This window comes from Syngnathus scovelli, chromosome 14, assembly GCF_024217435.2.
Source record: "Syngnathus scovelli strain Florida chromosome 14, RoL_Ssco_1.2, whole genome shotgun sequence".
NCBI classification, from domain to species: Eukaryota; Metazoa; Chordata; class Actinopteri; order Syngnathiformes; family Syngnathidae; genus Syngnathus; species Syngnathus scovelli.
In genome coordinates, this window is record NC_090860.1 from 14,494,651 (window position 1) to 14,519,433 (window position 24,783).

A 24,783-nucleotide genomic window follows, 5' to 3' on the forward strand; every position below is an offset into this window, starting at 1 on the left:
AGTGTTTGGTGGCTAGAATGTCATAGCTGACCTTCTGTCCTGTATTTTATTCATACGCTCACCGGAGGTGGCCATTTTTTTCTTCCTCACCTTCATTGACCTTTTGGTATTTTTGTTTTTATTCTAAACAATAAGAGCTGCATGTACACTATCACAGCATTCCTCGGTGCAACAAATTGAGATGCAGAGGTCTCAGGTGCACAGTATCTTTCATCTGTGGCAAAATAGAAAACAGCACAGTATGTATGTGGATGGGAAGGTTAAGTTAAATTTCCCTGCAGAATTCTGCACATCCAGAATGAATACATCACTATGGCTGCCCTTGTTTTTATATGAGAGGACTCCATAATCTTTGAAGTCACTTTCAGTGGTCATCATGATTGTCAGAGCACAAAAGCACGCCACTTTATTTTGCCAGCTTGTAATACACTGTATAGTCTGCAGAAGAGAAAACAAGATGACGCTCGTAAACACTCTCATTCTTGTTTGGAAAATTGCTACGACTAACTTTGGAGTTGTTTCTAAAAAACGGTTCGTCGGAAGACAAATTGTAGCTGTCTTCACACCTTTTGCTAGTTTTAAGCTGTTTTTCTCAGACAGGACTTTATTTGTGTGCTTGATGTAAGACAGAACTGGGATAAGATCAGAGTTTGGGATTCAATAATAAAATCCATCGGGGTAACATAACTTTGAGCACAACTGTAGGTGGTCTTGCAAACAAACTCTGGTTCAGTGCAACAGACTCATTCATACCTTTTAGATACTCTTTGAATCCTGATTGGGGCTTTTTTGACTTGATGCAACTTTGACTCCATTTTTGAAACTTTTTTGTTGAACCAACACCAAATAAAGCCACAGTGTAATACATCCAGACTACAGAAGCAAATGATATGCCCGTGCACACAAGGTGTATTTGCTGATAAACCAAGATGCACACAAAGTTCTCTTCCTCCTTTGTTGTAAATCTCATGTCTGCTGTCTTGCCTAGGCCAACCTGAGCCCGAGTCTTGACAGATATTTTGAGTTTCCCCTGGGTTTTAGTCTCACCGGTGGTGGTTATTTGACAAGCAGCGTCACCGTGGAGCTTTCTGTTGGCGCTGGCAATAGGTTAGAGGAAAGTGTTGTGTGTGTGTGCGGGTGCTTTCATGCTGACAGAGGGAGGGATGAGGAAAAGGAGCATCTCGCCATCCATCCTTTTTCGTCCCATGCTAATTCGTTCCATCACCACGGTAATGGGATTTGGAGGGCTATTGGAGCTGGCCAACGTGATATCCCTGTTCTCAATGATTCCCTCTGACTTGCATGTTAGTTTCCTGATTCATTCTCCGCTTGCACAGGCCTCCATTAAAGAGCAGGGGGGGAGTCATTTGGATCAGGATTGTTATAGTCCTCTGCTATATGGACTGCTGAATTTTATTCTTAGTAGAGCCAGTGCACAACAAAAGCGATCTGAGCTACAGGGGACTTTATTGCCATAATAGCGGCACAGCTGTGGCCCCCACTGGAGCTTCTTTATTCAGACAGAGTTTATGTTTATGGCCATTCATGAGGGCACTTTTGCAAGTCATCATTTCAAGCAGTCTTTTGGGTTATGTGCTCATATCTACTTGAATTATGGGGTGGAAACACCAAGGTCAGAATTGCAGCCAATTCCTCAAAGAAATGAGGAAGCCACACTTTGATGCACAATATCAATTGTAAACTCCTCATTTTTGGAACTTGGTTCAGGATAGTTAAGTCAGATTTATGAACTCAACTACTTCATTTTAAAGCTTGCTAAACTGAACTTTGAGCTACTTTGTGTGGATGAACTTCAGAGGCTGACATAGGCACGTTGGGTTTCATTAGGGTTAAGAATGCAGAAGCAAGACCTCACCCCCCCCCCCCCCCCCCCCTGTGGAAAAAAAATAATTTTGTAATTTACTCATGGCAACACTTGGTAGAGGGAAGGAAATTTTGTGTGCATTTGAGAGCAAGCTCATGGTTCCCCTCTGGTGGTTTCCCTAAGTGACAAGCCCACAGGATTAAAGAAGCGTTAGTTAATCCTAAAGTGCATTGGGGAATCCAGCACGGTGGTCCAAGACTAGCTTTGCATGGCGGTCTGCTGTGGGACCATTCAGTTAGCTATTTCCGTTAAATGTAAAGACGGGTATCCTTGACGCTAAAAATGGATTCATTTATCAGAATACTGTCCACAGTTTCACTTTGAAGGTAATTCAAAGGTTGATAGCATCCAACCTTTAACACCATCACTCTGTCCCTTTTATTCAGCAGGTTGAGAAAAGACCAACGCTTCTGAGGCAAAGGGTTAAACACTTTCTCGCCCCCTCACACATCATTTCACGCTACCCACACGGCCCCAGCTCAACTCCGTGATCTATCCGTGTGCTAACAGTTTGAAGACGACATCGTGCATCACTAGTTGGTTGTCTCATGACTCAAGAGTCCCTATGAGCTCTAATCGACCCCATTCTGAGCATTGATATCATTCAGCGGTTTAGCCGCAAGCATTGCTTTAATTTGTCATCCTATACTCTATACTGTGTATCTTTGCGTCTGTCTGTTGCAGATTTTATTTTTTTTTCCCACCTCATACCGATGGGTGGGTGTGGAACGAATCCCTCACGATGAACGCGAGTTCTCTGTAATGAAACACACAAGAGCGAGGGAGCTGATTGGTGGAGATGCAATGAAAATGGCAAATGCAGGAGGACCATAACAATGAATAACTAAGTAAACAGCATGGACCCTGGAGGGCGTGGACACCTAAAGCTGAGTATATACTGTGCCAATTAAGCCTCTTTCAAGCCCCATTACGAGTGTAACTCATTTTTTAATCTGAGCCAACGGCAAATTTGGGAGTGTCCAGGGAAATACAAGATATGACTGGCAGGTCAAGTCGGAAATGCGGTCAGTCCCGCGCGCGGTGATCCGGTGCTTGGGATATGTCTTAAGAATCAAATCCTACCCAAGAAAATGTTGGACAGCAGTTTTATAAAAGTCTAAGACAGGCGTAATCTCTTCAAAACATGCCTTCACACAACACAGTCGGCCTTCAGTCAAACAAATGAAAGGATTTAAGTAGTCTTACCCGGATGGGCATAATGCTTTTTCCATTGTGTCTCTAAAATGCATTTGCAAGAAGCTTCAAATATCATCTTGCACATATATTTTAACACTGTGCATAACCTTTCTTTCAAAGCAACAGTGGCCGGTTAAGATAAATACGTTTTCTTGCTCAAGTACATCTAAAGGACATTCATTTCCGCTTCTGACCCGTCCGCATTCCTTTCTATGTGCCTTACTGAGACCACAGCTCAACCTTTTGACAGCTACCATCAACTCCTCCTTGAAGCCAAGGACAAAACATCTATCCGTCCTCAAATCGGACATAAGAAATTTATTTTCAACCAACACTCGGTTCTCCTCATTTGAGCTTATTGCTGTGGCAGTTTATCTCACCTACTCTGGCGCTCTCTTCTGAAAAAAAAACTTCTGTCAATGTCACAGCATCCTCCAAAAAAAAAAAAAAAAAAAGCTCTGGCTTCAAGTTGCTCAACTGTGGCCCTCTTTAAGTCACAGTTGTCGGCCACTGTTATCGTCCTCTTCCTTCATCATGATGCCTGGTTCCTCAGAATCCCCCAGAAAAATATAAACGACTAGGACTATTTTTGACAATTGTTTTCTGCTGTGATTAACAATCTTGTAAATAACAATATATGTTGTTTGTGTTTCTTTTGCATAGAGCGCTAATGAGACGATTTAACGATATTTTAATGATATTCCTGGAGGGCTCAGTTACTGAAGTGAACTAGAGGACTGGAACCTCATTAAAGTTTTTAAAAAAATTGTAATCAGACGTGAATTTGTTGTCCAGCAATTACCTTACATGATTGGAGCTGATTAAAAGCATGATTGAGTGGCAACCAACTATGCGCTCCATATACTGCTGCATTTTTTTTAGACTGTGCTGGCAGGTGCTGGATTGTTATGCCATAAATGGCCATCAGCTGTTATGATGAACAAAAATAAACATATGCCATAATATCTACAGTTTAACTTCAAATTAGTACTGTCGAGCGCTTACATTTTTCAAGTAATTAATCGCAATAAATCACAATCTTCTATGTGTACTATTTTAAGCTCAGGAAATAAAGGAAGGCAAAAACAAAAAACACTATCATTTAAATATATTATTATTTTAGCCTTATATTGTAAATTAAGTTGTTTTCCTTGTGCTAGTGTAAATCCTAACCAGAGTTTTTGTTGGAAGTGAATTAATGACATTGTTTGGACAATTTTAATGAACAATTTGTGGATGATTTAAATCCAGTTAATTCTCTACTGTTTTGTGTCGACCAAAAGAGAATATAATGCCACGTATATTATAGTAAAGTGAATATTGTGAATAGTATATTAATGTAATTCAGTATCAATGTACGTACAGTACAGAGATGCCATAAATTGCACTGCACTTTTACTAATTACCACTGGAGCATATCAAGGCTGAAAAGAGGATTAAGGGATTTCTGACTTCTTGTGCTTGAGAGTGCTCAAAACACACACACACACACACACACACATCGTGTCAACAAAGCCCAATGCCAGTCAAGTTGTGATATTGTCTAAAATTGAAGTAAACTAATGTTCTAAACTTTATGATGGTTGGTGTTTAATAAAATGTGTCGAGTACTGTAAATATGCGAAGGTAAATAAATGTTGCCAGACGCACACGTGTGTTTGCCAAGTGTTGTTGGCGCCATCAGTGCAATGACAGTCCCTCGCCATAGTGCCAAAATGAGAAGTGAAGCATGTTATCTGTAATTAATATTGCCCAGCTCAACTTGGGGATTGTCTGACATCACAGTCTGGACTCTGGGCTGCGCTCCATCAACACACAGCAAAAGTCTGTTCATCTGTCTGTTTGTTTTCTTTGACAAGTCACGAAGATATGCAGATACAATGCCTTCCGAGGGGCTTTTTGGAATATTTGTTCAATCCAAATCTGTAGAAGTTAATTTCATTGAATGACATTTCCCTTGAAGTCCAAGTGGCCACACTTGGCTCAATGGTTGTGCCTCAAGGCTGTGTTATTGTGCTCATAACATTTTGGGCAACTTTGAAGCATTGTTATTTGGTTGAAGCTTTTATTAGAAACCCTTGAAAACGTGATGAGTTTCTGATATGAGACCTTTTTGTTCAGATTGCAAATTCTTGTGTCTAGGATTCTGTCATAATTTCATTTTATTTTGATGACAGTGTTACTTTTTAACATGCACAACTCGGTAAAGGTTAACGTGAAATTTTGAAGACAGAATGACTATCTAGTGAAAATGCATTTGGAGCAGACTCCATTAAACCTTTGATAACAAAATCATTTGCAGCCGCAGCGCCCCTAGGGATTATCAATATTGCATACTGAATAAAAAGATAATAACCAGCAAATCTAATTTCATTGGAGCTTTCAGAGCTTGTTCCCGTCAAAACTCAGACATCACCGGGACGGACATAAGCATTATTGCGATGATTATTGTATTATTATTATTATTGTGATTAGGATGAGTTCCCAAATGTTTGTTAAAACATTATCTTCCACACTTCTGTATCATAATATAAAATAAAAGTGAAAGTCCAACGTGATATCACCAAGGTACCAGCAGCAGTGACCCTGTGCACTGTCCTCCTCCACCAGTTTTCTCCTACATCCTTTGTCAGTCAGATTGACCCCCGAGACATTGTGACATTTAGTGAGGAGAACAATATCACAGCTGCTTATCTGACCTTTCACAAAGGCTCCACCTACAATGTCTGAGAAAAGCATCAGTTTCTTTCAAAAACAATATAAGGTGCAATGTTGCACAATTTAACCACGCCATTACCATGTTCAATTTAGGTCTTCTGCACATCTCTGCTTTGTATCTTCTTTCATCCATCAAATCCGTGTCCAGATCTGGCAGTTACTCAAAAAATATTGCAAATGGGAATTTTGAATCATATCTAATTACTCTGACTGCGTCTTCAGCTGTCGTAAGACATATATCTATATATACAAGCTCTATTTTAAATAAATTCCAACAGGTAAGAGAGGGGCCCATAGGGAAAACAGTATATTTGCTAACACTGCCACCCAGTGTACCTACATTTTGTTACACGCATTTTTTAACTACGTTAGAAAAGGAACTCAGTCAGTGGGAGCTCGACTATTACTAAAACTACAAATTCATCACCACAGCCTCTAGCATTTGAAGAGCGGATACAGTAATTATCTTAAAATACATGTGAATTAAATATGTGTGTCTACATTAGAGCGCTTTCTGTTGACAGAATTTGTAGACATTAACTGTAAGATGTTTTCATTGGATGTAAAGTATGCTCTGCTTGGTCTTGTTATTGCATTTTTTTTTCTTTTTATGGTGTATTTTCCGTGCTTTGGATTATGGTATTTTATTATAGTCACGGATGTTTGCAAATGCAAAGCTGCACAACGTGCTCACTCGCTCTCAGGACTGAAATCACATGGGAGGAAGCAGGCATTCAAATGCATGCAGCAGTCTGCATCAATTACACTTGCCTACTTGTATATTACTATATAAAATGATATTGTCACCTGAATGCATTAAGTAAACAAAACTGCATATGCCTAAATAACAATTAGTTTAGAATCACTGGTGCGTTTTTAGATTGAAATATCTGGAGGAAATATTTATACTGTAGTTAAACAATGGGGCAAAGGCGGATGGATGGTGGCTGAGGGAAGAGTTAATAATGGCCAGAAGCAAAATCCGTCAACAGCTTAAGTCAAATGGCCTGAGGACTCTGGCTAAGCTGATTGTGGCACTCCACTATATTCATGACTGCAGTGGGAAAGGGGTTGGTGCTTTTTTTTTTTTTCTTTCCCCACCGTGGCCAAATAGAGGAGGCAGGAAAGACCTTTTAGATGACCTTAAAAAATGACTTTCCAGAGTAATGTTTGCCAGAAAATTCTGCAGCATGCACTCGACAAGCAGCAAGCGATGCTATTTATTTTGTTTGTATCAAATTTCCCGATTGACAGTGATGTTATCATGTGAGCCCCATCTTTCATGGTGGCGTAGCAATTAATCATACAAAAACAACCCGCTGTGCAATCAGTGTAATAATACACCACCTCTTATTCTCAAATTAATCGTATGATTCATAGCTTAGAGCAATCATAACAGTTGACAGTTCAGTTTTTTTTTTTTTTTAAATCAAGAACCTGAACTTGAAATGGTCATTAAACATTGCTGTGTGCCTATATTTATTTTTTAATCCCAACCTACAAGAACAGAACTGCTTTGAAAAAGCAATGGCTTGTGAAATTGACAGAATGATGCTTACATAAATTAATATACGAGATAAATCATTTTCAATGAGAGGAAGATTAGTGATGAGTTTCTAACTTCTCAGATGAACGCATGCATTCATAATAACACTAACGTACACATTTTGTAAAAATGTGTCTTTTGCAAGAGGGAAGGGGATATTTTAGAAAAATATATACACACGTACGTATGAATAAATCTGTGAAAACCTATTTCGGGCTCCTGCCATGGCGGTTTTCAGCAGGTCTGCAGGCGCAACAACAGCCCAGTTGGAGCTTCCCTTGAATGTTGGGGGCACCACACAGATGGTTGTCAAAGCGTATTATCCAGGAGCGCCCATGTCCAAACCAGTGCTGGGCATGGTGCCTTGAGGAAATTCATCCATGGCACCTGGTGGCTCATATTTTTTTCATCGGTCCCGGTGGGCCAAAGAGATCAATAGCTTGAAGTCATTCAGAAGAGTCTGGCTGTGCAAATGGGATAAAAGTTAAAAGTGAAATGTGGGCCCACAAAAGAGAAATGGAAAGCTTTCATGTGATATTTTGATTCATCTGTGAACTTCATTTGCGGCTGTCGTGCAAAACATACGCTAGCGCCGTTTCATTTGTCAACCAATACAATTCAAATGATTGAGCCGCGTTAACGTAACCTGAAATCGTAACCCGAGAAAATATGCCTACAAACAAAACAATGTACCATTTCAAATTGCCCACATTGGTCATTCAGACCAGATCTCACTTTTTCAGCTGTGACTGTTTGGATTTATTAGTCTTTGCTTTTTCTCTCCGAGGCCATGCATTATGCATGAGCGACTGAGCAACGCGGGATAATGGTTGTGTCAGAAAAAATTCTAGCTGTATCTTTGACACCTGTCTGCAATTGTAAACAAACGGATGTGCTCGGCGCACTTCCTAACAACAAATCCAGTTGTTGGTACTACACATTACTATTCATGTTTTGAAATGCTGAAGAAAAAAAATATATATACTATATATAGGGACCATGGTTTGTACACAATTTTATTGATAAACCCAGTACAAAAGGCTCAAGAGGACCAGGAAAATGAAAAGTAATAATAAAAGTGTTGAAGTATAATACAGAAAACATGTCAGGGTAGCTGTTTAATTAGCTTTTGCTGAAATAATGTGACTGTTGTTGTAAAAGTATTGCACAGCCGCAAGGTTAGTCACTCCTCTCGTAGCGTTGAAGCGACATCTTCTTCAATCCTCTTAAAAAGCTGTTAATCCATAATCCCACTGGCCAGTTCAGTCTCTGTACAAGGCCTGGCCAACAACATAAAGATCTGGGTGAGATACAGAACGGAGAGTTGCTCTGAGCTCCCGTTGGCTATCCCATGATTCCTCTTTTCTGGCTGCTTCATCATCGAGTCTATAATAACAAGAGGAAAATAGACACGTTATTGCAAGATAGGAAAAAGTTTATTCGGCAAACAGTTTTTCAACAGTCGGTCGTAGGACGCAGATAGACACCGACAACCATTCGGATTCTAATTTACGCACTAAGCACTATTCTGCCAGACAAAAAAAAAATAATAATAATCTTACCCCTGTGTGCATATTGCAGGCTCACTTCCACAGGTCTCAGCCACTGAGAAGACTGGTGATTGAGGTGGAAAGTTCAAACTTGCTCTTCTTTCCAAAAGACTTCGGCGAATAAAAGGTTGAGGTCCTTGGACCGACACAGAACATCTGCCACGTTTACCACGAATATTTGAGAGAAAAGAGCCTCCCACAGAGGTCCAGGCTTGTGATAGTTTTGAAGCTATACGTGGCTGGGCTTCAAACAAAGATGGAGAAATCGGACAGAAAACAGAACGGGCATTACTGGTCGGCCGAGAAGATTCCTCCGTGCTGTTCTCTCGAGACCATCGTTGCACTTTTGGCGAAGCAGGTGGAGATGGTGCTTTGAAAGGGTATGAAGAGTTTAAAATGTTGCGCTTTGACGCTGCTGGCCTGGGGAAGCTCCTTGGACTTTCTGGTGGAGTAGTGAGTTCCCTGTTAACTGGGGGACTAGCTGAAGACGGGGGTGTCGGCGACTTTTTAAGGTTGCGGGGACTCGGAAGTCGTCTATGGCAAGACTTTGAAGAAGAAGAAGGTGTGGATGGCAAAATTCGCCCCTTAGACACCAAGTGCGGATGGCTACTAGCTTCAGATGAAGGAGGCACTTGAGAGACTGCAGTACCTCCAGGCATTAGGTGATTCTCCTCCATAGTTCTTGAGTACTCTTGACTAACAGATTGAGATATTGCTTCATCATTTGAAAAAGAGTGTGAATCTGAGGAATGTCTTCTGTACATGTTTCTTCTGACTTGCTGCAACAAAGAAGACTTTTTGTCTTTTACATTGTTAAGATCTGTTTTAGCCTCCGGTTGACTGACATCGGTCTGGGTCGCAGTGACTTGATGATCCAAGCCGACAGGAAATATTCTCTTGGAGCAATGAGGCACACCTCCTTTGCTAGGTAAGACAGGTCCAGATTTAACTGAGGCCCGTAATCGCTGTGACAAAGCAGCCCCTTTGACCGTAGGTGATTTTGCAGATTTGATTGCCCCTTCCGAGGCTCCGTCGCCTGAAAGGACACTTTCAAATGAATTGTCCATTAAAACTTCCAGCGGGGGTGGAGGAAGATTATCCAGGTCTAAATGCTCAGTCTTTTCACACGAAGTGCTTGTTTTGCCAGTGCTAAGGAAAGCTGAGGGACTTCCTAAACCGGGTAACACTGGAACACCACACTTCCGTACACCCCGAAGTGGCCCGAGGACTTTAGGACTGTCCATCTCTTCGATCCCTTGGCTGAAGGTATCTATGAGTTTTCTGACTGAATTTCTGCCTCTATATAGACCTGAAAGTGGTCTTGGGGACATAGGGGGGCTGGGAGGTGGTGTTGCTTTCACAAGGCTTGTTGATCTGTCATTTTGCTCTGTATTGCTAGTTTCTCTGGTGCTTTTGGTAATGCACTTCCCTCGTTCACGTAGATTGCCCTCCTTCTCCAAAGATGGGCTTCTTTGGTTGATTTTGGGAGAATCAGACGGTGAGGTTCTCTGGTTTTGTGTCGATGACAAAGTGGTTCTGTTTCCCTTTGTGGTTTCCTTGCTTTTGTTGATTTTCTGCAATCTTTGGCCAATTTTCTTCTGGGACCTTCCCAGTTCAAGCAAAGTAGGATCCTCATCTTTGCTCCGCAAGGATTCTGCAGAACGGGAACGCCTCTCCTGAGCCAATGTGGTTGTTTTGACCACATTCCTTCGAGCAGTTGTTTGAGATCTCTTTAGCAATGGTCCCTTTTCACCTGTCTTCTGACTTCTACCTCTTTTTGGACTACCAACAACTTTGGGTTTTGTACCAGCACTTGGCGGGTGAGCAAAGTGTATTTTGCCACTTATGGCATTTTTCATTTTGATAGTCATTTCGACATTTTGGGAATTTTCTATGCGCTTGGTGGGCAACCGCCGTGGTGATGAATTCGATTGTTGTCCCTTTCTACTATCCATTTCATCGTCGTCATCTTCCTCACCATCATCCAAAGAGGCGGATCCTAGGAATGAGTCCCCCTGTACGTTGGCCATCATTGTGCACATCGACGCTAATGAGTTTAAAGAATGAAGGGAACCACTTGGACTTTGTTGACGTGCACGGTTTTTCACCGGCACGCCAGTCATGGAGGTATAATCCACAGGGCTGAAGGGAGTGGTTGTGTTTGTTCCGCTCGATTCACAACTAACACGCCGTTGGTGCTTTTCTGATCCAGCGAGGGATTCACTCTCAGCCCCGATCCCACTGTCCTCACTAAAGAGTGCCGAGTCCTCAGGCCCAAGCCTGCGAAGCGATGCCAGTTCAATGCGAGATGCGAGTTGCATTATCCTAGTCTCAATTCCACGTTTGACTTTCAGCTTCTCCTCTAAAAGTTCGGAGATTGAAGAAAAGTATTCCACTGCATCCTCCAGGGCCGAGTCCCCGATTCCTCCAACTGTCTGGCTCACGTTCTGCATTCTTTGCGTGGTGTACTGCAGCAGCTGCTGCAACAAATCGGGTGGTTGTTCAATAGCTGGGGCAGATTTTGAAGGTGCAGCAGATGAGAGTTTTTTGGTTGGATTTGGCCAAGAAAGGTGTTCTCCGTTTTCTTTCAGCATCTTTTCACCTTCATCCGCAATTTCTTCCAGTGCTCGAATGATTTCTTCAAAACGCAAAGCCATAAAAGAAACCATTGGCTGCAGATAGGTTTGCGTTTGAGTCGCTTGTTCCAGCAGACCAAGTACAAAATCATATTTGTTGATGCTGGGATTTAAAAAGGCATATGCAGCTTGGTGAGCTTTTACCAGAGGCTCTGGGAAATCAATTTTCGGCATTTCCTTTTCTTTCTTTTTAAGCACTTTTAAACCTCTGGAACATCTTCTTGTTTTTTTCCCCAACTTTTTCTCCGGTTCTTCCTGCTTGTCCCTATTTTTGTCTTTTTTCTGCATCACAGCGTTGCTGTCCGTTCGTCGATTCTTGAACGTATCCGTGTTGATGACCTCTGGGGCAGGCACAGTTGCGTGTGTATCTTTTCTCGGTGGGATATTTCCATCACTTTGCAATACTTGTTTTGGTCCACTTGTCTTGTTTTTGTCTTTAGTAATGCCATCGGCAACGCCAGTACACTTGTGATCATCTCCGTTTTTAAAATGAGCTTCTCTGGGCTGCTCATTAGGTGCAGCGGGGAGCATTCTTCCCCGCCTCAAAGAGCCCAGAGTCGCAAAATTGTTACCTTTAGATGGTGAGCATCCCATTTTGGATATTTGGATATGATCAGCTCACACGTCTTGATGACGTGGCAGCAGTACATTGAGATGGAAATGATGCAACGAATATCCAAGGTCCTTAGCCATCCGCTGTATCTGTTTCCCTCAGATGGCAGCGAGAGTTAAATCTGACGCAACCAAACCAGTATGGTGATAAATCCATTTGGATATAACCCTTGATAGATGAAAAAAATAAATCCATGGCTTGTCGCTCATGTTTGTAGAAATGTCTTGTTGCATGCTCTTGAACACATCGCTGTGTGTCTGACAAAGGACAAGCTTCCGAAAGGATTAGCGAGGCTTTGGGTGAACCCACTCGGCAACTACATATGTCACGTTAAAGCATATAAAACTCACCTACTTGTAAGCACATAAGCTCATTTGGGTAATGAGGGTTGGCCTCAGCTGGCTTTTTATAGTCTGTACAAACATACCTGTTATGGTGACGCATCTGCACAGTGAACTCAACTAAATATTCTTTAATAACAAATGTTGGCCAATTATGAATTGCTTTTTGCTGTGCTGTCACTCTTGGGACACAATACTATATGATTAAACAACAAGACACAAGCTCTTTCTATGATATTAAGATTCATAGTTGTAGAATACTCAGTTTGCACCATCCTAATGAGCACCATTGATTAAATCACATTTAGAGGATGAAGATGAAAATGTGAAGCACACTCTAATCAATATACATATACACCCCATAGCCCTTTCCCCCCCCCCGCCACAATTGATGTGTTCTTATACATTTTTGTTATTATTATCATTAGCGTTACCTTCATAACATGACCAATGTAATATTTGAAATATTTGAATTTCAGAACGATTCCTCCATCAGTGTAAAATAAACTTTTACAATAAACGAAAACTTAAGAACAGAGCTAATGATAGAAACTTCATTCATTCATTCATTCATTCATTCATTCATTCATTTATTTAATTGTACGGTAGTGGCGCGACGCATAGCGGCAGACGGCGTCGCTAATTCGACTAGTATAGGAGAAGTTTGAATATTGGAAGAAGTGTTCGTTAACAAACTTATCATTTCTCCACCACTCTCACAAAGGTTGTATTTATTATTTATCTAGTCTCCTGAATACTAAACGGAAAGCTACACCTTTAATTTGTGGTTAGCTTTAAGCTAACATCACCCAGTCGGAAGTAATTGTACCTGTATTTTGTGACGGCAAACATGGGATTCAATATGCCGCTTGTAATCTACAATGTAAATTTAAATTCAGAATGTACCATAAACATAACTAATAACTAACTAAAAACATAATTAATTGGATGTCTTGTGCCACGGCCCATTTTACTGAGCGCATTTTGGTGTTAAAGTACCCATGTCAACTACAGTGAATCAAGTTCGATTGAGCCCCGCTTTAAACTTCTGAATTTTGGATAAACTGCGTGTTGAATTAATCAAGAAAAAAAATAATAACTTAATCCGGTGGAATAACTCAAATAAAAATGTGGCCAAACAATCAATGTCCATCATTATTACTCATTTATCACAAGTTTCAAGAATAACTTCAAAATGGTTTTGAGTCTTGACTCCATTTAAACTCAAATTTGACTGTGTGTATTTACACACAGTGAGTGAATCAGACTTGAAGCGTTCATTTAAATTGACTCTCGCATTTCCTCTCCTTATCACCCCAGAACACCTTTCATCTCCTTCATGTCCTTTCAACAGGAGCACAATGAAACGGACAGCCCAGTGGAGTGGAACCTCCACCACCGCCACCACCACCACCACCACCGCCCTCCAGGTCAGGAACAAGAGTGAAGAACAATGTCTACCTGAGAAGAGCAGCTGCAGGACTGGGATGTACTTTCATAGGAGGACTCTGCAACCAACCTTTACCGTTAAGCAACAGGAAATGATGTCTTTTTTGGAACTTTTTGGTGAGAAAAATCAACATGGTTGTTCTTTGCGTCATACGAAGCCAGAATTTAATCATGGTTAACTCAATTTCAGAAGATGACCTAATCCATGACTTTTTGTTGATGGACTGTTGCTGTAAAATTACAGACAAGGTAAATGTCTTTTTACCTTTCTGAAAAAAAGAAATCACGTTAATACTCCAACTCATGTCTTTCCTAATCTAATTTGCAGTATCTTCTGGCCATGGTTTTCATCTACTTCAAAAGGTCTCACTTGACCATTGCAGAATACACCAAGAAGAACTTTTTCATTGCACTGTAAGTTCACAGAATGTTTACAGGTCCCACACACGAATAATGTTTTTTTAACTCATATGCTCATATTGTAGGTATCTAGCCAACAGCATGGAGGAAGAAGAGGAGGAGAGTAAATATGAGATTTTTCCTTGGGCATTGGGTAAGACCTGGAGGAAGAAGGTCAAGCAATTCCTCAAAATGAAGGACAATTTCTGGGTGCGCATTGAGTTCAGAGCGGCCGTCAGCAGACGTTGCTGTGAAGAGGTAAACAAACAAAGTTCACCCGTAAATGATGTTTCGGTCTGAATTTTAGTTTGGCGTCCGACCATAAGCTCTGTTAATTGCTTTTTTTTTTTTTTTGATGAGGGCTTCTGTGCTTCCAGGTAATGGCCATCATGCCATCTCACTTTGTCTGGAAACGAGAGCGCTCAGAGGAACACAGCGGTGCTCACAGGAAAACGGATAAAGTCAGTTTTCCCCGAGGGCCTTCAGCTTCTCCAGTCCCTTGTATCCGCTGTAATCGTAAGAGCGCATTCAGTCAGCGGCTGCAGATATCCAGAAGCTTGTCTTTGCCCAGCTGCAAGAATAAAATTTCTCAAAGCACTCCGCTGAGTTTGGAGAAAACCCCACCACCCATTGCCACTTGTAGGGAGACCAGTGACCAAACCCAGCGTTCTTCCAACGGCAGCGAGTTACCTGGTAGGTATCCTACTGGAGGTAGGTGCCAAAATGAATCAATGAATCGACAACAAATCAACTGACAAATTAATCGTCTCGTATTTTAGTAATTGCGTCAACGCTTAGACCATTTTTAAGAAAAAATAACTCTAAATCTTCTGAGTCCAGGCTCTCAAAGGTTTGAATTCTGGCCCAAAGCAAAATGAATTACAATAAATTAGCATCATTATTTATTCAATATAGTCAACTATGAGTTGACATGTTTGTATACTTTCTGGCAGGCAGTTTGTCCTCTGACTCCTACATGTACGACTCCTCCATGGACTGGATCAATAAATAGTCCATTGTCTCATCCCATCGGCGTAGTTCTCAACTTCCAGTTTCAAACTCCCAACAGGTGGATGTTTCTACTTTGAAGCAAACGTCTTTCAGCAACACCACCTCTATTTAGAATTCACGTTCAAGATTGCTGATATCTGTAAAGCGCCAACAGTCGAAAAACTCGTGAATAACTTATTATTATTTATATATTTATGATATAATGCACACGGTTCTTTGTATTTATCGATGTTATTTATTGACTTCAACACTTGTAGCAATAAATTTGACAAGCATTTATAAAAAGACAGTTTATGTTTGGCAGAATCCGAGCCAAGATTGCTCAGTTTGATGCAGCTTTCAATGAATGATCACTAAAGACTGAAATGTTCACGAATGAAATAAATATTGATATTAAGTATTTCTGATTATGCTTGAGACTGCCAGTAGCACCACACACAAACTAAAATGGCTGAAAAGAGATTTGCTTTGTGATTTGTTGACATTGGGGGATTGGACAATCCCTCAAATAACACAAGATTGCAATCTCCAAAGACACCCAGTTCGGTCGGGGCTGAGCTGATTCAAATTGTTCTTTTTCAGCCTTGTCTGCATCCTAAGTGCCATTCTTGAGTCACCGGTGTGTTTGTTAGTTGCTGTTTCAATTTCACCCTTGTGTCCCTCGAAAGGGACTATACGAAGACATTATTTTCGCAATGATTTAAATCTAGATCATTTGACGCACAATAACAGAACAATACGAATACGTTATTTTCACAATTATTTAAATCGAGATCATTTGACGTACAATATTATAACAATAACCAAAGACAATCATAGTCACTTAAATCTTGGTCTTTATTTTGCAAATAATTTTCCATACAAACACAGGAACAAATATTGTCCACAAAGGTTTCTTGTCCAACTGGCTGAGCAGCTATGTCACAAACTTCCGCAGTTTCACCAGGAATGCTGGAAGTAAGACAATGAACATTTGTTAAAAAAAATAATAATAACATTTCTATTCTGCTAAAACTATCTCACCTGTGTGGCTCAACTGTTGTGGGTGAGGCCTGGCAATATATGGGATACTCCCAAAGGCTGGATCTTCATCTGGAATTTAATACGGGTAGTTAAGTTTCAACTTGTTAGCAATTTCCCAAAATACAAACACAGTTAAGTCACCTTGTTCCTCCTCAACTGAAGCGTTCCCCTCCTCTACGGGGGCTCCATTGAGGCTCGGTGCTTTCTTCGAGCAATAGCGGCCATCTTTAAGACGGGCAGGACCAACAAGCCAGTCCCGAGTGGGAATATCGAAGATGCGTTCGCACAACAAAGGAAGCGCTGTGCATCGAATCCCTTCCAGAAGGTCGATCACTTGAGTTATACTGAGTGGAACAAACAACGTGAACAAAATTTGACCTGTGTGGAAAAGATCTGGGCGGCAGATAGGCAGACAGTGAACGCACTTGGCGAGGTAGACAGCACATACGGCCCCGGGGTGCAGATGTGGAATCACAGTGGGCAAAACAAGCTGTGGGCTTATCAGATCAAGAGCGACCTGCAATAGACATAATCCAATCAGTAAAACACCAAACTTGCCGCCCGCAGCGTTGTTTCCTTGGAAAGCGCCCCTGTGACTTTCAACACCGACCGCATCGAATGCCCGACGGGCAAGAAGAGGTGAAGCCGCACAAAGGTCACCCTTATGGAAATGGACATTGTCAGGCCACTCCTCCCCTTGCCGCACTCTCCATGCGGCTCTCCAGCGTTGGTAGTTGAGCATAGCTCTTTTGAGGTGATCCTCTCTGATGTCTATACTCAGCACGCTGCCCCTGGAGCCCACTGAGGAAAATTCATCCATAAAATGAATGAACATTTTATTACCACAGTGGCACTTCACATTTTTAATACCAAATACCACCATCATGCCCAACAATAAATTACAGTCCATCAAAAATAGCACACAGCTTTGTAGTTACACTGCACTTAAATATAAGAGAGTAGAAACTGTACTAAATAATTCAATAAAAAATGGATTTCACAAAAGATAACTAAAATGGTATCAATATAAGTTTAAAGACAAACAGTACTTATAAACTAAATCTAAATGCATTGCACTGGAAGGTTTAAAGGGAATTAATTGTACAGGTCCATCTTAATACATTTATTTTGAATATGGAGGAATGACTGGCTGATATGTGCATGTGATTCTGTTGTTAGCCACAAGAGGGCGACCGCGTACCGTACCAAACTGACAATCAGTGCACTATGACATGCAAAAATGCACTTAGTGGCCACTCCAATACACTTGGACTTGCCAAGATAACACTTTGTTAGATTTACATTAGTAGCGAGTTATGACCATCAGATAACAACCACGTCCAATCTATCTTGTCCTATCTAATAAAATAATGACTGGCTGCGTGCATACCTGCCCGAGATAAAAATAGAGACATGGCCCCAGACCCAGAGCCTGACTCCAGCACATAATCTCCCTCCGTGACGTCCATCATCATCAGCATCGCGCTGGCATCCTGAGTGTAGAAGCAGGTTACACCAAATATTTTATCTGCACAACTCAAATGAAAAATAAGGCATCACCTTGGCACAGTTGCTTCTGGCATAATGTTGAATACATTGACCACTGGTGCAATGCGAGCAAAAAAAGTAACACTTTTGCATTAGTTGTACATACCTTTGGATAGGAGATAGCAGGGCCTCTCTTCATATACAGCACGTAATCTTCCAAACTTGCGCGTCGTATGAAGATGCGGATCCCCTTGCTTGTTCTCTGGACGTGACCTGCAGGCTGCCCAGCTATATCATCATGCAGGATAATCCCCCAGCTGCTCAAAAGACGTGTTCCGAGCTGAAGCTGGAACATCTTCCTGAATTCCACACAGCCTTTTTTATGATACTCGGCCACTAGCAGCTCCCCGTATGCAAGAATGGTCTTTCGTTGGAGGGTAGTTTCCATCTGCTGTGCAGCCACGTCATTGCAATCGTCTGAATTCTTTTCTTCCAAAGATGGTCCATCTTTTGCATCTGAACTGGGATCAGATGAGCTGTGCTCCTCAGTATATGTTTCCTCTTCATGTGGATGGTTCTGATCTCTCAGTTGCATCACCTCAGGGCCCAATGCATCCTGCGGAAGCAGGGAACTTATCCTCTCGAGGGGAGATAAAGATCTCCTGGACAGCAGCGATTGCCTTGCTACTTGCTTAGTGTTCAGTAGTTGTGTTTTGGAGCCCTCTCTGTCATCATTGCTATATTTCACACAACCTGTTGAAAACCTTTTCATTTCCACTTTACTGGAATTACATTTTACAGACATGTGTCTGTAAAGTTCAAGAGGGTTTGTGTGAATACGTACCAGTCTAGACAAAATAAGAAGTCCAGCACAGGGCATTTGTACTGTCATTACGTCAAATTATTCTAATTTAACACGGAGAAGGGATCAATATGGCATTGGTCTCGCCTAAATCGTGGTCAAATGAAGCATATTTTAAATTCCCATGGAAACGTACCTTGCTAAGATATTAGGTGTCAAAGAGGAAATAAACAATATTGTCAACAACATTTCTCCGATGCATGCTCCTGTTAGAAGAAGGTCGCCATGCTTGGGATTGCGAATGATCTACGTCATAACTGCGCGACAGTTGAAATATTTCCAGCAAAGGACGGGTTTAGTGTGCGTCACTGCGCATGTGCACGAGTATCCACACGTGGTTGGAGGAAACCACGCACGCAAACTCCAGCGCTTTCAGAAATGGCGGACGGTAAAGGCAGCTATTCGCTGCCGCTACCTTGCGTCTTTTCGCCTAAATCCCACCAATACCTGGCAGTGTGCGCCCAGGATGGGAGGCTTCGAGTTTGGAACACAGACAGTAAAACACTCCACCAGGAGTACGTGCCTTCAGCTCATTTGAGCGCCACTCCGACATGCATACATTGGGGACCATGCCGGACTGCCAAGGTACGCAAGACCGCTGTAGTGTTCCTTGAAGCTAGCGCGGCCTAAATTAGAAGGGCTCGGACGTTGTCATCAAAATACGGCAATACGTGATCGGTAGCGATCTTTTGCAAAGAGACGTGCAAATAACCATGACCTACCCTGCTTAGCACAGAGACCTTTTCTCGTAGTGTGTGTTCGAGACTTAGCTGTAGAAGCACGTTAGCTAACTGCTAGCCATCAATAGCTCCCAAACCCCACGTCGGTCCCACGTGGAGTTGCGATCTGTGCATTTACGGGATTACAACAATGTAAAAACCACAGATGACTAATTTCTGACGTTAGTAAATACGGCCCTTTGGTACTACAAACCTTATTTATGTAATTTACCTAAGAGCGCTTCAAACGGGTTAGCGACATGCCGGTAGTGGCAGGAGGAGTCTACTCCTCTGGCAGCACTATAACTCAAATAAAGCAGTGAAAATACCATTTAACACACTCTGTCCACCGGCATTATTTTATGTGACGTCATATGTCGCCGACTTTCTTTGCACGAGATAACAATCCTCCATGTCAATTGTGTCAAATCAATGCAAACGTGTCTCGTACACTGATGGAAGTCAATGTGGTACATTTATCAGGAGGGTCCTCAAAGGAAGAGGAGGAAATCGGAGGGGGTGCAGCTGGAGCAAAGGGCAGACCTGTTGGCAATGGGCACGGTGGCAGGCACCATCCTTATTTACAGTACAGCCAAGGGAGCTCTTCACTGCACCCTGGTAAGTTTGAAACTAATCCTTGTCATCATTTGTAGTCGATTCTGTGCATTTTGACGCTACAAGATTGTTTTTGTGCTTTCAGGATGGAGGCCATAGCGGGGGAGTGAATTGCGTTCATTGGCACCCCGAAGACAATTTATTATACAGCGGCTCCGATGACACAAACATTGTGGAATGGGACCTGCAGACGGGCAAGACGCGGAGGTCAGTCTCATGATGAAATATCCAGATCTGCACGCGACATCACTCAAAATGAGCCATTATTAGGGCTGAACAGTCCTGCTGTAATAACTACTATCCCAATTGTTGTTTACAGCAAGTGGAAGGCAGACGGAGCCGCGGTAACCAGTTTGTGCGTGAGCCCGGACGGTAAACTGCTGCTTTCAGCCGGACGGATCATCAAGATGTGGGCCTTGGACACTAAGGAGCTTTATAGGGTGAGTGTGGCTAACTTTGCATTCACCCATCAAGCATCGCTTTCATCGAGCAGAACCGGCAACTTATGGGCCTCTCTCCCCCGTTGCAGAAATTCACCGGCCACTCCACGGCTGTGACGACGCTCCGCTTTGCCACGGCGCAGCCCAGTGACAGCAGCGGTCTCTATTTTGTATCTGGCGCGGCTCACGATCGACTGCTTAGCGTGTGGTGCGTGCGTACGCGGTGCTCATTGAAATCCTGAAGCGACACGCAATGGTACTGCGGTACTGACTCGAGATTGTCTCGCCGCAGGCACGTACGAGAAGACGGCAAGGGCAAGAACTCGGTGGCGTCGTTCGTACTGACGGATGAGCCGAAGCACGTCGACCTCGTCGCGTCCAAAAGCAAGGAACAGGTCAGGGAAGATGTAATGAAACCTCACCGTTTCATTCCGATGGGACGCGCCGATGGATGCTTGTCGATGAGCACGCCGCCAAATTCCCGGTTCTCTCCTCTCAGCAGGCGGTGAGGCTGGCGGCGGTGTGCGAAGATGGACAGCTGCATCTCTTTGAGCACTTTCTAAACGGGTGAGCGCGTTCAACGTCCCGACTGACCTGCGTGTTCATACGGCTCGGCTTGCCACGTGAGCTCATCAAAGCGTGTCGTCGCAGGCCCTGCAAGAAGCCCCAGTCACCTGTGTGCACGCTGCAGATGTCGGACACAAAGGATACCCCGACGCCGATCCCCCTCCTCGCCGCCGCTCTGGCCGACGAGTCCCGGAGTGTGATGCTGGCTTACGGCAACTATCTGCAGCCTGTCACAGAGAGAGTGGTGAGCGCACAGGCCGAGCGTTGTCCTTTGCCGTCTTGTATATCGCTTGTAAATGACCTTATCCCAACCTCCTTTATTATTTTTTTTCCCCAGGACCTAAACACAGCCGACAGGCACGTTTGCTTGACGCGGAATGTTCAGACCACGTTGTCCCTTTCCATGGCATCTGCCGTTTCCAAGGTAGCCTTTTTCAAGAAACGTAATTTGCTTGTGTGAGATCAAGCAGTAGAATGCTCGTCTTGGATGAAGGAAGAACATGCAACAAATCTTGTGGTGTCTCAACTCCAGGTAAAAACCCCAATTGTCAACGCCAAGAGCAAAGTGCTCATTCCCGGTCTTCCCGGCCATCAAGCCCCAGTGAAGGCGACGGCGAAAAGAAAAGAAGGCACAGACAACAAACAGGTTCGTTCAGTGGACCCGTCCCGATCGCGTACATAACAAATGGCGGAAAAAAAAGAACAGCCCCAACGCCCCTCTCTCTTTTCAGAAGTCAATAGCAGAGCGTCTCGGGGAAATTGATCTGCAGTCTGCGGCTTCCGCCCAAAAGGGGGCGCCCTGCTTACAGACGGACAATTTTGCCGTGCTGCTGGTGCAGGGCCTTGAGAGCAATGACAGCACCATCCTAAATGTGAGTATGAGCTGTTAAAAATGGCCGTCCCGCTCCTCTCATCGCTGTTTTCCTTTCCTAGAAAGTTTTTCAAACTCGTAAAGACACGGTCATCAAGAAAACGGTGGCTCGGCTACCCCTCCCTTCCGTTTTACCATTGGTGGAAGAGGTGAGCGAGCGTCGCTTCGTATTCTGCAGTGACAGACAAGCCTGGATCTTTGTGGCCGTGCTTTAAGCGAGTATTTTTCTTTTCTTTCTAGATTACCAAGAGGCTCCAAGGGCACCCCTTCACGTAAGTCGCTTCCATGAGATGCTACTAAGCTAAACGACACGACTCACTTGTGCCTAGTAATAGAGGAATCCATTTGAACCCTCCCTCCCTCCCTCCCTCCCTCCCTCCCTCCCTCCCTCCCTCCTTCCTTCTTCTAGGGCATCTCTGATGGTCCGGTGGCTCAAAGCGGTACTAATGCAGCACACATCATACCTGTCTTCGGTGAGTCAGCTGTTGCTCACTCAGTTCAATCTTTCCTTGTTGAGTATTTGATGGTGTGACTTTAAATAAAAGCTACCTTTATTGGTGTTTCATTGACCTGTTTGGGCCGTCCGTCCCACAGCTGCCCGACGTGGTTTCCCAGCTGGGAGTGCTCTACCACATGATTGAGAGCAGAGTGAAGATGTTCCACAAACTGACAAAGTTAAAAGGAAAGCTGTATCTCCTGGTGACGCAGGTCAGCTTTTTCATCGAATGATCCTGTCATGCAAACAAATCATGAATCGTTAATTGCTTAATTTCAATCTGTTTGCGTTGTGAGGGAAAACCAGATGATGGGAGAAGATCTTGATTTTTGAGACAGCCACAAGAACATAACACTATTATTGTTGACCGCTAGGTGGAGACAAAGACAGAGAGCAACAAGGCGTTTGATGTTGACCACACAGCCAAGCTGGTCTATGAAGAGGGTAAGGGACTGCTTTCCTTTCGTTTGGACACTCATGAAGCTATTTTTCCAGAGCGTGTTTTTTTGAGGCAGTTTTGCTCTTCACGCACACGTTGTGGGCTGTGCGCTGCATGCAAACGCTGCTCCTGTTGCCTGGCAACATGGCCAGTCGCAATTTATCTTGAGCAGAATGAGGCCCCGCCTGCTCTGGTCACCAGTGTCTTCAACATCACTGATTGTTGGAATATTGAAGGGAAACGGGGAAAAACACCTGCCATCAATTTAGAAGCAAAGCCCCACTTTTGCAACACCCTAACTTGAGTTGGAGTTTGCATTTTGTTTTCCTGTGCAACGAAATGAATCCCCCAACATTTCAAGTACAACTTGTTGTGATTGTTTCTAAGGACCAATTCAGTGAAGAACTTTGAAATAAATGTGTCGTATTGAAAAACAATTTTTGGGATAGCGTAATGACGTCTGTAGGGCGCAGGTGTTTCTTCTCAATAGAAATCTGCCTTCATTTATTTTTTTAAATGACCCAATGCCACCATTTTGTGCCTTTAACAGAATCTTCAGATGAAGAGGAGCCCGCTGGGTCTGAAGGCCTTGTGGATGAGGACTCAGATGTAAGTTTTGAAGAGTCCTACAAGTAAATGTTGAATTGCCAAATGCTGATGGAGAGGATCTATAAGGACATCCATCATAACACAATGCAATACAGACATTTTGGGTTATTCTATTTGAAACACAAGCTTCTCTGCAGCAGTTCATTAATAAATGAATCTGAATGCGTATTTGCTGTTTATTATTCATCATTAGAATTGGGAGGAGGACGAGGCGATGGAAGACGACAAGAAAGAGCAAAGTGATCACGAGGAAGACGATTCCGACGGCAGGACGGATTCCAAAGCGAAAGGGGAGGAAAAGATGGAGCACGATAATGAGAGTGAAGAAGAATGACAAGTCAAATACAACATGGACCTGAAATGTGCTTTCATTTTAGTTTCCTGATTTTAATTTTTATATGAAAACAAAATATTGTTTTACAAAATGGAGGAACGTGATGGAATTTGAGCCCCACGTTTGGAACGAATCCCAGTTCTTTGTCGCCAAATGAGTGATGAAGGAATTTGGAGATGTTTCCAGGAATTCGTTCTGCCATCTTGTAACCAATACCACAACGTATTGTTCTGCCGTGCAGGAAACAAGGTGGTGCCTTCTTATTGGTTGAGCAGAACCATACTCGCCAGGCCTTCTATGTACAGGAAACTGTTTGAGCCAAAGGAGGACCACACATTATGTCCCGACGCAACAATGTAAATCTATGTACAGTCAAATGTTTGTATGAGCTCTTCACTCTAAACCTACCCCGCAGAGGTCCTTAAGATTAAAGGAACTCCTGTAAGTCAAGTCTCCTGAAAGGTGTGTGTGTTTATTTTTTTCTGCTCCACATGTGTTGCCATCCTTTTGTACAGACTTGGTCCTTAAAACCAAAGCTGGTGGCCGCTGAAAAAGCAAAGAAGATTGCAATGAACACACTATTGACTATTGAAGGATTTCCTGGAGCATCGTTTAGAACAATTGTGCCAAACTTTTTTGTCGCGGGCCATTTTGTAGCTACGGCTTTCTTCAGATGCTTAAGACGGTAAAAGCAAATGTTTAATCATCTCATTATCATGTATTCCACACATAAAAGGCTAGTTTTGAAATCAGATAAAGGATAAAACTTTATTCAATTAGTCTTTTTTTACTGTAAAATGGTAAGAAAAAAATCTTCAAAAATCTCAACACATGATAAACATGCAGGTGTTTTTTTCCCCACAATATTTAAAGAGATTGTATTTACCAGATCTCAATAGAAAATGCCTCATGGCCTACTTCCTGTTTTGCATTTAACCCAATTTTGCATTTAAAAATTCATGAAGGCAGAGTATT

The 24,783-nt window shown here is 42.7% G+C and overlaps 4 protein-coding genes across 6 annotated transcripts; 2 read left to right on the forward strand and 2 right to left on the reverse strand.

Annotated features, from left to right (window-relative positions):
- Positions 1–6,980: 6,980 nt before the first annotated feature.
- pcare1 (photoreceptor cilium actin regulator 1) lies at positions 6,981–12,449 on the reverse strand. The gene is made up of 2 exons (XM_049741166.2): positions 8,909–12,449; positions 6,981–8,732 (listed from the first exon to the last, which is right to left on the reverse strand). The coding sequence occupies exons 1-2, from the start codon at positions 12,124–12,126 to the stop codon at positions 8,609–8,611; spliced, it is 3,342 nt and encodes a 1,113-aa protein (XP_049597123.1). The 5' UTR covers positions 12,127–12,449; the 3' UTR covers positions 6,981–8,608.
- Positions 12,450–13,075: 626 nt separating this feature from the next.
- On the forward strand, positions 13,076–15,745 carry spdya (speedy/RINGO cell cycle regulator family member A). 2 transcript variants are annotated; one of them, XM_049741213.1, is made up of 7 exons: positions 13,076–13,210; positions 13,841–14,052; positions 14,126–14,184; positions 14,264–14,349; positions 14,421–14,592; positions 14,712–15,027; positions 15,288–15,745. In XM_049741213.1, exons 2-7 carry the CDS (start codon positions 13,848–13,850, stop codon positions 15,344–15,346), a joined length of 897 nt encoding a protein of 298 aa, XP_049597170.1. In that variant the 5' UTR covers positions 13,076–13,210; positions 13,841–13,847; the 3' UTR covers positions 15,347–15,745. The 2 variants fall into 2 exon arrangements, with proteins under 2 accessions (XP_049597170.1, XP_049597171.1); XM_049741214.1 differs by having other exon boundaries at positions 14,129–14,184.
- A 418-nt stretch (positions 15,746–16,163) lies between these two features.
- Positions 16,164–19,006, reverse strand: trmt61b (tRNA methyltransferase 61B). The gene is made up of 7 exons (XM_049741201.2): positions 18,023–19,006; positions 17,759–17,861; positions 16,979–17,169; positions 16,794–16,885; positions 16,510–16,712; positions 16,369–16,437; positions 16,164–16,296 (listed from the first exon to the last, which is right to left on the reverse strand). Exons 1-7 carry the CDS (start codon positions 18,746–18,748, stop codon positions 16,262–16,264), a joined length of 1,419 nt encoding a protein of 472 aa, XP_049597158.1. The 5' UTR covers positions 18,749–19,006; the 3' UTR covers positions 16,164–16,261.
- A 34-nt stretch (positions 19,007–19,040) lies between these two features.
- On the forward strand, positions 19,041–24,258 carry wdr43 (WD repeat domain 43). Of its 2 annotated transcripts, none has more exons than XM_049741190.1 (18): positions 19,041–19,303; positions 19,921–20,055; positions 20,138–20,259; positions 20,372–20,492; positions 20,582–20,700; positions 20,785–20,887; positions 20,992–21,059; positions 21,144–21,303; positions 21,397–21,483; positions 21,592–21,705; positions 21,791–21,931; positions 21,993–22,079; positions 22,171–22,202; positions 22,340–22,403; positions 22,525–22,638; positions 22,801–22,870; positions 23,416–23,474; positions 23,668–24,258. In XM_049741190.1, the coding sequence occupies exons 1-18, from the start codon at positions 19,097–19,099 to the stop codon at positions 23,806–23,808; spliced, it is 1,944 nt and encodes a 647-aa protein (XP_049597147.1). In that variant the 5' UTR covers positions 19,041–19,096; the 3' UTR covers positions 23,809–24,258. The 2 variants fall into 2 exon arrangements, with proteins under 2 accessions (XP_049597147.1, XP_049597148.1); XM_049741191.1 differs by having other exon boundaries at positions 20,995–21,059.
- The last annotated feature ends 525 nt before the right edge of the window (positions 24,259–24,783 follow it).